Here is a 12306-nt window from a genome sequence, read left to right as displayed (position 1 = left end):
GAGAGCTGACGGGAGGTGAATACTCCAGGGGGAGCCCGCAGAAGAACATCAGTGGAAGCAGTTGGGAGAAGAGAGCAGGAGTGAGCCCTGAGGGTGGAGCAAGCAGCCGAGGAGCCATCACACGGGGGGAGGGGGGTTGTGGGTGTTCCTGTGGGTAGACAAAGAGCTTACTGGGAGATGGAGATGGGGGGTGTAAAAATTCAGTCAAAGGTAATAAGCACCAATAAGAAAAAGAAAAAGGGTGGAAAACCAGGGAGAAGGCACAAACATGGCAGAAGCGGACCGTTTTCTAATAACGCACGCGGCTGCGTGGCCAGTATGTTATCGTTCCTGCCGGCCTGCCCTGGGCCTGGCTGGGTCCTGCTTAGGACTGAGAGTAGAGTTTATCTGGGTCGGCATCGGCGGCCCCAGGCTGGCAAAGCTTCCCATCCCCATGCACAGCCTGCTTTAAAATATACCTCATGGTCGGTACGCTGTGCTGCGTCTTGGTTTGGGGGTACACACTGGACCCCATGGCTGGGAGTCTCGACACGGTTTCTGAAAGCTCCAGGCCCAGGTGGGTGCAGCGCCTCGCAAGCAGGGCAGCTGGCTTTGGTGCTCCGCTGTGCTGTGACCGCCCGAGGGCGCCAGGAGGGGGCGCTGCCGCCGTCTGCGGGCAGCCCTGTGGGCCCCGAGGGCACCAGGAGGGGGCGCTGCCGCCGTCTGCAGGCAGCCCTGTGGGCCCCGAGGGCACCAGGAGGGGGCGCTGCCGCCGTCTGCAGGCAGCCTTGACTCCCCGAGGGCACCGCGCGGGGCGGCAGGGGGACCCCGCGGTGCTCGAGCTGCGCACAGGCCTCGGGGCTCTTCTCTGGGAGAGCTCGGGCGCCTGCGAGGCCGAGGGGCTCCGCGGACTCTAAGCCCAGGCCTGTGCCGCCCCTCTCCCTCCCCACAGCGAGCCCACGCAGTGCACCATGCTCTACTCGCGCCAGGGCACCACGGAGACCATAGAGGAGGTGGACGCCGAGCAGGACGCGGACGCCGAGCAGGACGCGGACACGGGGGCGCAGGACTCCGACGGCGAGGCCAGCGAGGCCGAGGTGGACTTGGGGCCGGAGGGGCCGCAGGAGGAGGAGGAGGAGGAGGAGGAAGAAGGGGAGGAGGAGGGGGAGGAGGCCGAGGACACCGAGGAGTCCGAGGAGGCCGGCCCCGCCGCGGACGCCGAGCTGCCGCTGTCCTCCACCGAGGAGGGCGACCTGGAGGCGCCGCCGTCCTACAGCAAGGCCGTCAGCTTCGAGCGCCTGTCCTTCGGCTCGCAGGACGACTCCGCGGGGCCCAGCCGCATGGCGGTCAGCCCCGACGACAGCCGCTCCGACCGGCTGGAGTCCAGCGTGCTGCCCCCGCTGACGCACGAGCTGACGGCCAGCGAGCTGCTGCTGAACAAGTAGGCCCGCGGGCGGGGGGGCTGTGCGGGGGGGGGGGCGGGGGAGCGCCCCCAGTGTCCACGGCGAACAGACGGGCGGGGGGCGGGGAGAGCGCCCCCAGTGTCCACGGCGAACAGACGGGCGGGGGGCGGGGAGAGCGCCCCCAGTGTCCACGGCGAACAGACGGGCGGGGGGCGGGGGAGCGCCCCCAGTGTCCACGGCGAACAGACGGGCGGGGGGCGGGGAGAGCGCCCCCAGTGTCCACGGCGAACAGACGGGCGGGGGGCGGGGAGAGCGCCCCCAGTGTCCACGGCGAACAGACGGGCGGGGGGCGGGGAGGCGCCCCCAGTGTCCACGGCGAACAGACGGGCGGGGGGCGGGGAGAGCGCCCCCAGTGTCCACGGCGAACAGACGGGCGGGGGGCGGGGAGAGCGCCCCCAGTGTCCACGGCGAACAGACGGGCGGGGGGCGGGGAGGCGCCCCCAGTGTCCACGGCGAACAGACGGGCGGAGGGCGGGGAGGCGCCCCCAGTGTCCACGGCGAACAGACGGGCGGAGGGCGGGGAGGCGCCCCCAGTGTCCACGGCGAACAGACGGGCGGAGGGCGGGGATGGCGCCCCCAGTGTCCACGGCGAACAGACGGGCGGAGGGCGGGGAGGCGCCCCCAGTGTCCACGGCGAACAGACGGGCGGAGGGCGGGGAGGCGCCCCCAGTGTCCACGGCGAACAGACGGGCGGAGGGCGGGGAGAGCGCCCCCAGTGTCCACGGCGAACAGACGGGCGGAGGGCGGGGAGAGCGCCCCCAGTGTCCACGGCGAACAGACGGGCGGGGGGCGGGCTGCGCGGGGGTTGGGGTGGGGGCGGGGGGAGCGCCCCCAGTGTCCACGGCGAACAGACGGGCGGGGGGCGGGGGGAGCGCCCCCAGTGTCCACGGCGAACAGACGGGCGTCGAGGCGCCTGCTCTGCACCTGCAGAACCAGCTGCGGGGCTTCTCCCCGCGCGGCAGCGCCACACAGACGCTGCTCGCATCCCTTCCTGCGATAATATAATTGGGGTTTCCCACGGGAAACCTGGGGACATAGGAAGGGGGAAGGACAGGAAGGATCGTGCAGCATGGGAAGTAGGAACTTGGAGACCTTAAGACACATGCATTGCCGTTTCATCCTCTGAGGATGTTCCACGACGACGAGCTGGAAGAGTCGGAGAAATTCTACGTGGACCAGCCCCGCTTCTTGCTGCTGTTCTACGCCATGTACAACACGCTGGTGGCCCGCTCGGAAATGGTCTGCTACTTCGTGATCATCCTGAACCACATGGTCTCCGCCTCCATGATCACGCTCGTGCTCCCCATTCTGATCTTCCTCTGGGCCATGCTGTCTGTCCCCAGGCCCAGCAGACGGTTCTGGATGATGGCCATTGTCTACACAGAGGTGGGCCCCGCGGGGAACCTTCCTGCCAGCTGCTGGGGGCATTCACTCCAGGGGGGCCGCCCGACTCCCAGATAGTTTCACACAGAACCGGCCCTTCGACCGATATTCTTAGACACACAAATGAATATAACTAAGTTACCTAGTGCCGGTAATTTTATGTGTCTTTTTACATTTCACAGCTCACACAAGATAGGTACTAATATCATGTCTATTTAATACATAAGGAACCAGCTTTAATAAGCTTAAATCATTGGCCCACAGTGAGGCAGCTGGTGAGTGGTGGGGCAGACTCCTGAAGCTGGTTGTCCTGTGATAGTAACCACTGAGTAACAGCAGGGCTGTGCAGAACCAAGCATAGTGCCTGGGGCCTGGGAATGTTTTGTGAATGGATAGATGCTGAATTAAACAACACAGTAAGCCCTTTGAGTGTAGTTTAATGCAACAGGGGTAGATCCCCCTTTTTTTTTTTTAATATAACTTTATTGATTTCAGAGAGAGGAAAAGAGAGGGAGAAAGAGAGATAGAAACATCAATGATGAGAGTCATTGATTGACTGCAGCCGGCTACCCAGGCATGTACCCTGACCAGGAATCGAACCCCAATCGCCTGGATCCTAGGTCGATGCTCAACCGCTGGGCCATGCCCAGCTGGGCAGTCCCATTTTTAAACTTAGGCCAGTTTCCACACATCAAACCACAAAGTTATATAATAATCTACTTAACAGTCTTTACATTTATACACTTATACCAGCACAACTGGCCAGTTTGTTTCATTTACTTTTATTTCTTCTTGAGAAAAAATTCCAGTGACCAATAAAGGGGTGAGAAGAAAAGAGATTGGAGTAAAGTGAAAAATGTATACATTTGATGTATACATTAAAACTGCATGATATGTTCATAAAGATGACAAATGACAGCAATACGTAAAATATAAGGACATTATTCTGTTCTTGTGTCCTAATTACCATACATTAATAGCTGGATAATTATATATGTATCAATTAAATCAGAATAAATTAGCCTACTTCTCAGAAATAGAGGAAATTATTTAAGCAATGTCACATCACGAGTAACCTGACTGGCCCTGATATACCTACGATCAAAGGCACTCCCGAGGGTAAGATTTAGCTCCTGTTCTGAAGTCAATGGTCTGCAGGAATGATAATGTAATTGTTCCACATAATTGTGTGCATTTCTATCATTCAAAACTGTGGATTTTTCTTAGTTTTTTATATTGTTGTTTCTCCTATATAACTATTCTTACAAGGATTTTTTTTTTTTTTAATTTCTATCTTCCATGTGTAGGTGACAATTGTGGTCAAGTATTTCTTCCAATTTGGGTTTTTCCCCTGGAATAAGCATGTGGAATTGCACAAGGATAAACCTTACCACCCACCTAATATTATAGGTGTGGAAAAGAAAGAAGGTTATGTTCTTTATGACCTCATTCAGCTCCTGGCTCTTTTCTTCCATCGATCAATCTTGAAGGTACTGCATGTTAACAGTTAGCCAGCACGTGTTGGTATTTGCTGTCCCTGTACTAGTCCTAGAGAATATGAACATTAGGATTGGTGACAGTCCTGAGGGGCCAGTGGGTGGCATCTACTTGTATGCTTTTTTAAAAACAGTTATATTCATTTCGTGGACATTTTCTCCAATACTCTGTGCTCAATAATGGAACTTACAACAAATCTGGGAGCAAATTTCCCCATATTTCTACTCTGGATTGAACATATAATAATTAATCCACATTTGTGGGAATTGCATGAGTGTTTTATAATAGCTTAATGCCTGTTAGACTAAATTTTACTTCTAGTTTAAGCCAGAATATTAAAGAGCTACAATCTGGAGTCGATCATTTTGCTTTTCATTTCCATCTTAACTTCTGCCTACCTTCTTCTAGTAGCATTGCTTTTATTGAGTAGTTTCTTGTCATGAAACCATTAGCTTTAGTGAGAGACCACACATTTAACGGTCTGGTGAAGCCAGTGCTGTGCTTTGTTTCCTGTAAGCTTATTGTTGAGAAAGCCATTTATCACACTGCTCTGGGAAGACCTGCCCACAGGATGACCTGTCTCAGGTTTAGTGACTCTGGTCATCCTCCTGAGCAACTATGAACTATAAGCTAACCTTACAAATATGTAAAATATGCCACTCAATGATAAAAATTAGAAACTACTGCATAGCATACATTTTATGTATTGATGTTCATATTGTCACAACCTTAGCTTTTCTTCTCTTACTTTAACCTTGCCTCCATTTATAAAACATTTAAATTTGTTTTAAATTTATTTTATCAATTAGTATCTTTATTCGTTCTTATTTAGAACAGGCTTGACCTAAGTTAATACATATACACACATATACATACATGCAGACATATATATGTAACAGTGTGTTCAAGTTCTGTTGTACTTAGTGGACTATTTCACATTGGTTCACCTGTGTATAGCTTCGGTCAAGATCTTTATTCTATCTTCTGTCACCTTGCAAAGTGCCCAAGTCCCTAACCTTTCACTTTGCAGTAGCCTTACCTGGGTTATTGGGTTGTGGTAGGTTTACAAAGGTACCTTATTTAAGGAAACCAGTTAACCAAAATTGAATTTGCCCCAAATCTCCAGTTTTTCTGATGTATATGTTAATGTTCTGTATTAATCCACTTTACTAATTCTTGTTATGATTATATTAATATATTAACCTTATATTTTAGTTCTAGAAATTAGTTAAAATTTCAGCATTTAAAACATAATGGTATAATTTTGGTGATTTTATAGTTATCTTGCAACTTTTGTATCCTTTTGCATGCCATTTAAAATTTTTTATAAACCTTTAGGTACTTTTACTGTTTTTTATCAGTAGTCAAATGGTTTAACAGCTACAATTTTATACTTAAAATGTACAATAAACAAAATTTTGGTGTTTTATGTTGATATACTTACTCTAATTTCTTCTTTAAAAATTTTATTTACCTACTGAATGTATATGAGATTTGAGGTACTACTGGTATTATACTGAAATTTCGGATAATGATATGAAAAATACTTTTTGGAATGATAAATCTTTTCATGGGGGGAAAAAAAAACTCTTACAGAATACTGCTGTGGAAACCAAACAATGAAAACTGTGTAGGAATTTGAAAAGTGGTTAAAACTATCCTATTTAGTATTAATTGCTGCAATTTTATAAATAATTAGAAGAATTAACAAACAAATATACCACTAAGAAAGTAGGGAAAGAATCTAAATATATGTTAAAATGTTGGCAAAAGACAAAACAATTTTTAAAATGATTTGAAAGAAGTCAATATAAACTGAAAAATTCCATTATGAACACCTAAAATGTTTGTTTATAAGACTACATTCATTTAATATGTTTTAAAATAGTAAACATTTAAGAATAATTTGTAAATTAGATGACTTTGTTTTTCGATGAATTAATTATTCTCTCAGTCGGTTTCTGACCAACTGACGTTTGGCAAATTGGTCTGTAGCTCTCATCCCCCAAAGTATGTGTCAGAGGGAGGACTGGTCAGGGTCTTGGGGAATAAACACAGAGCCTGGCGTCTGGGCACCCAGGAGGCAGTGAGCTCGCTGGGGAGCTCTGTCCAGCAGCAGCAAGGCCATCGCGAGGGTGACTTGTGGTCAGGTAGCACCCTGTTCTGGCAAGGCCCTGCGTTCTCGGCCTCCTTTACTGCCACCATTCCTGCCTCCATCAGCCCCTGTGTCCCATTTCCTTTAGCAAAGCCCAGGCTCTGCAGAATGCATCGTAATCTCTGTCTCACGTGCGGGCCAACATTTTTTGAGTAGAGTATTTGCAGCTCTGCTCTGAGTCAGCCACGGCTGATTCAGGGATTCACATCTTGTGTTTTACAGGCTTGGGGAGGGACAGCATCACTATTCAAGTGCAGATACTTGGTAAACATGGAGCAATGGGGCTAAATTCACCCACTGATACTTCAAGCTGATACTTGGAAGGCTGGTCGTAAGCGTAGAGAAGTGTTCTGGAAAGAGCTTCTGCTCAAGGAACAAGTCAAGGGATTATTATTTTGTCTTTTCCCCTTCTACCAAACATCACTTGTCTCCATCTAAATTAATTAGCCAAACTTTTACCATGTACACCCACCCATCACCAATCTACTGGGACCATCATATAATTATACGTAATAAACTTTCTTAGAATCTCTCCCCTGCCTCGGCTTTCAAATCTTTTTTTTTTAATTACAGCTTTATTGAGGTATAATTGACAAATGAAATTATAAAGTATTTAAACTGTACATCGTGGTGATTACCTAAATGTATACGTTGTGAAAAGATTCCCCCATGTAGTTAATTAACACATTCATCACCTCACATTTGTTTGTTTTTTAAGGAGAACATTTAAGTTCCATTCTCTTTGCAAATTTCAGTTACACAACAACAGATAATAACACAGTGTTATCAAACATAGTCACTCTGTTTTGCCTTTGGTTTTCTAATCTTGGAGGATAAGATATTGTAGGGCAGAATACCAGCTCCCAACCTGAAACAGAAATCTGAATCGTCCCTTCCCATGCTTTCTCAGTGCCATGGCTTATGGGATGAAGATGACATTACCGATAGTGGCACCGACAAGGAAGAATCAGATGATGAGCTGTCCCTCAGTCATGGCAGAAGGGCCTCCTCTGATTCTCTGAAATCCATCAACCTAGCCGCGTCCACGGAGTCGGTGCACGTGTCCTTCCCTGAGCAGCAGATGGCTGTCCGGAGGAAGCGCTCTGGCAGCAGCTCCCAGATATCCCACAGATCCAGCTTCTCTTCAAATCGGTCTCAAAGAGGTATCCTTGGGCTGGAAATACCCGCTGAGCTGTCTCATTTTTCTGATGCCAGTGTGTCTGGGGCAGGGAGTTTATTGAGTGCTACCAAGGAGACAGATGTTGTGATGTGAATAGAAAGTGCTTTGAAATCAGACAGACCCAAATTCAAATCCTGGCTCAGCTGTGTGTGTGTCCTGGGGCAGTCACATTGCTCCAAATGTCCAATTCCTTCTGGGATGAGAATTTCAGATAATTGTGAAAAGTGGCCAGCATACTGCCTAGGACCTAATAAGTGTTGGGCACACAGTAGTTTTAAAACCATATCCACAGATTCTGCTGGGTGCGTTGAGAGTGCTATAAATCACTATTTCAAAAATATACTTAGATTTTCTCGATGGGAACTTTTAGCCACACAATCTAGTAATTTCCTCACCTATTTATTAATTTCTTACTAAATAGTAAGTACAATCAGAAAGTAGATACGCCTTGCAGTTGCCACGCTAGGAGTAACTGGGCGTTTGCACTTATAGCACTCCCGTCTGAAACTTACCAACACTTGCGTGCAGTCGTGTGTTGCATGACTTTTTGGTCAGTGATGGACCACATATACGAACAGTGGTATACCATATAGCCTAGGTGTATAGTAGGCTGTACATCTAGATTTATGCATACTCATGTGTTCCCACAACCACGAGATTGCCTAGTGACACATTTCTCAGAACCTGTCCCCAATTAATGTCTTGTTGATTGGCGCATGACTGTAATCATCTTCAGAATATGCCTTTCAGGCAGGTGCTGGGAGGCCCTCTTATATGCATCTTACAGTTAGAGAAATTAGGACATGAGAAAGGGATGGGTTGTGGACCCAAGCTGAAAAGCCTGCAACCTAGGACCCTGTTTAGCGCAATAAAAGCCGTTGTTCCTGGGACAAAGATCACATAACGATTCAGGGCAGAGTCAGCATCGGGAGTACAAACCCACAGATGCGTCTTACTAGAAACGCAGCTGAGACTGCAGCTCCAGATTTCCAGCCGCGGCCCTTACAGGCGGGCGTGTTCTTCCTTCTGAAGCAGTTTCAAGCCGCCCCTCGCCACGTGGGCTCCCGGGGCTGCTGCGAGGCCTGTCGGTAAGCCCACCTCACTGTGCTCCGTGGCTTTTTGTTCCCAGGCAGCACGAGCACCCGGAACAGCAGTCAAAAAGGAAGCAGCGTTTTGAGCATCAAGCGGAGAAGCAAAAGGGAACTGTATATGGAAAAGCTTCAAGAACATTTAATCAAAGCAAAAGCATTTACCATAAAGAAGTGAGTGCATGCACACACTTGGGTCATGGGTTTAGCTTAGAGCTGAGCAACTTTGGGAAGTAATTGATAACGATTATTTCATATACACCAGAGGTGAAGAACAGAGAAGTGGCTTCTCCTATCACAAATATCATCTTCTTAAGGCAGGAAAATATGAGCCATTATTAAAAATAACAATTTTTTTAAATCACTTTTCAGTAAGTGTGATTCATTTTTATACTCATTGCATTTGTAAACACACATTTTCTATTTGAACACGATAAATAAGGAATTTCAGAAGCTCACAGTATGTAATTTCAGGCATTATCATGGAAAAGTCTGCTAGACAGAGAGGAATTTGCTTTCAGAGCTAGAAGAGACTTAGACATACACTCTCATCCCAGAGAGGGAAAAACTGAGGCACGTGGTGGGGAAATGGTTTGGCCACTGTCATATAGCTGGTCCCCAGCAAAATGCATAGGTTCTTCCCAAGTGTCAGGGCTGCAGACAGGCAGCAGATAAACAGGCAAAATAGAGGACATGTAGCAGGGCTGGTCCTGAAGATGGGCTCTGAGACCAGGAGGGCCATCCACACCTGAACACGGCTTTTAACTGAAGGCAAAACCCAGAGCACAGTAAAGGTAAGGCAGAGGCTGGACAGATGAGCCAGAGCCAGGAGGACATGGTAACAAAGGACAGAGCAAGGTGAGCTCAAAAGCCCAGGGCACTACCTGGGAACCACGAGAGGAGAGGCCCAGGACCCCAGAAGGGCTGCCTAACGATGACCAGGTGCCTGGTCAGCACTTCAGGTCTAAGCACCTTGTGTATTCCCATGTATTTCTCACCCCAGCCCTATGCTTCAGGTCTTATTATGACTTTCATTTTACAGAAGAGTAAATGAAAACAAGGAGTGTTAAGTAGCATGCTCAAGGTCTCGAAGATGGAGAGTAATTGAATCAGGTGACAAACCAGGTGCCTAAATTTCAGGGCTTTATATCACTCTGATACCTATCAGGCAAGAGAAAAGGTCTGTGGTCCTACCTTGGCAGTGAACTTGAATACACTCTGTTAGAGCAGGAGTCACCTCCCAGCAGGACTGTGCTGAGGCTGAGAGAGGGAGATCCAACCTGCTTGGAAAGAGGAATGCAGGGAACAGAATGACTGTAGGAGCTGGTCATTTCTCCACCTGTGCCTCTCCTGAAACAAGCGGGTTGGGGTCTCTGTTTTGCAGGACTCTGCAGATATATGTGCCCATCAGACAGTTCTTCTACAACCTCATCCACCCGGACTACAGCGCCGTGACCGACGTGTATGTGCTTATGTTCCTGGCTGACACTGTCGACTTCATCATCATCGTCTTTGGCTTTTGGGCCTTTGGGGTAGGTAAAGGCCACCATACATCCCATGACTAACTAATGGTGATGCTGTCCTATGAAATGCCACTCAGGCCCGAACCTGTTGTCTCCTTCCCAGAAACACTCAGCAGCGGCAGACATCACCTCTTCGCTGTCTGAGGACCAGGTGCCTGGGCCATTCCTGGTGATGGTCCTCATTCAGTTTGGAACCATGGTGGTGGACCGAGCACTGTACCTCAGGAAGACTGTGTTGGGAAAGGTCATTTTTCAGGTCATTCTTGTGTTTGGAATTCACTTCTGGATGTTCTTCATCTTGCCTGGTGTGACTGAGAGGTAAGGGCTTTGGAAACTGGAGCCATGGGCCTATTTAAATACAAATGTATTTCGTAAGGTTATCGCTCCATATGCATCAGCACAGCAAAATCACCAGGTACAGGCTGCATTTCTTTCTAGAAAGAGTGAGGGAATGAATAGTTGATGTGAGGTCTCTGTAAAATATCTGATATTTTTATTGATAACTTGTCAAGTGGTAGATCATGGTCGAATATAGTTAAATTAATTCATTAGGTCCTGAAATACTAAAGTTGGATTTTTCTGTAAGGGAGACATTTATAAGCAATATTTTTGAGCTCTCAAGTTGTTGAGATCTCTGTAGAGGTCCTAGGTCTCCCAAATACACAGGCCAGGGCATCATGGTTTGTTCTTAGATCTTTTCAACTAAAGAATAGCTATTTTCAATTAAAAAAATAACAGATGGTTTTTTCTAATAACAATATTAAAAGTTAAGACAAATCCAAAATGCAATGTTAAGAGTAATATACTGCTTTTATAAAAGTAAATCAAATATTTCTCTTAATTTAAACACAGGGAAGATTATACCTGGGTATTGCAAAGTTAAAGTTTTATATCTTACTTTCTTTTAAAAATTTGTACTGACTATATTTAAGACTCTTGAAGAATGCTACATTTATCCAAAGTAAAAAACGTTCCTATAGCTCATCATTCTTTGAAAATGTGTTCCAAATTATTCTCAAGTGTGAAATTTAGTTCCACTGTTTTTGCTCAAACTATGGTTGTACATTTTGCTTTTTTTCTTTGTTGAGCTTTAATTTGGACCAGGGTAGCAGCAGCATCCATGTTGTGTGAAAATGTTATTAGTAAATTTACTTAACAGTAATTTATTTTAATTATGGCCTAAAGAGCTGAATTAATGCACTGATATCTTAGACTGCAGTGGTGGGGAACCTTTTTTCTGCCAAGGACCATTTGGATATTTATAACATCATTCGCAGGCCATACAAAATTATCAACTTAAAAATTAGCTATGAAAAAAAACTCCTAGATTTATTGAATTTAGAGTCCTGCGTGCAGTTGTCTTGGCAGGGCCAGACCAAATGATACAGCCTGTGGGCCTGACGTTCCCTGCTCCTGTCTTAGAGGCACCATTCATAGGATTTTTTTAATTATTAGATTTTATTATCTTGCCTTTTGCCTTTGAAGTGATCAACTATGTATAGTGAATTCCTTAGAATTGACTGAATTGACTTAAATGCTAGAGGGGCAATTAGGCTTTTAAAAAAAATCCTAAACTGGTATTCTTTAACCAGAAGAGTATTCCATCCCTCACCTTTCTGAATTTTTACATTTTAGGAAATTCAGCCAGAACCTGGTTGCTCAGCTTTGGTACTTTGTGAAATGCGTTTACTTCGGGTTGTCTGCCTACCAAATCCGGTGCGGCTACCCAACCCGAGTGCTTGGAAACTTCCTCACAAAGAGCTACAATTACGTCAACCTCTTCTTGTTTCAAGGGTAAGGACACACTAAGTTGGCAGTCACTCGCAGAGGGGAGGCTGGCAGTTGAAGGCATTTTGTTTCTTGCCTGGGAGGGACAGGAAGAGGAAGGACTCTGATGTATAGGAATGTAGATCATCATGGGAGTCTTGCAGCGTTCAGCGAAAGAACAGACATGCTTTTTGAAATATCTTTCTATGTGTAGTTGCCACACATCTGGCCAGGATGTTGTTCTAGGACCATCCATGCGGGTTAATTTTCT

General features: G+C 47.0%; 1 protein-coding gene across 3 annotated transcripts in view; it reads left to right on the top strand.

Annotated features, from left to right (window-relative positions):
• Positions 1–12306, top strand: part of PIEZO2 (piezo type mechanosensitive ion channel component 2) — a 324709-nt gene that overhangs the window by 295181 nt on the left and 17222 nt on the right. For all 3 annotated transcript variants that reach the window (XM_081148248.1, XM_081148247.1, XM_081148246.1), the window contains 8 exons: positions 932–1420; positions 2570–2828; positions 4133–4315; positions 7388–7640; positions 8787–8919; positions 10130–10277; positions 10372–10586; positions 11904–12062. In XM_081148248.1, coding sequence (XP_081004374.1) covers positions 932–1420; positions 2570–2828; positions 4133–4315; positions 7388–7640; positions 8787–8919; positions 10130–10277; positions 10372–10586; positions 11904–12062 — 1839 coding nt within the window. The remainder of the gene's footprint in view (positions 1–931; positions 1421–2569; positions 2829–4132; positions 4316–7387; positions 7641–8786; positions 8920–10129; positions 10278–10371; positions 10587–11903; positions 12063–12306) is intronic.

The sequence above is a fragment of the Miniopterus schreibersii genome (genome assembly GCF_964146895.1).
Source record: "Miniopterus schreibersii genome assembly, chromosome: 10".
In the NCBI taxonomy this organism is placed as follows: domain Eukaryota; kingdom Metazoa; phylum Chordata; class Mammalia; order Chiroptera; family Miniopteridae; genus Miniopterus; species Miniopterus schreibersii.
The sequence above is the reverse complement of the archived record's forward strand: the minus strand, read 5'-3'. Positions and strand labels throughout refer to the sequence as shown.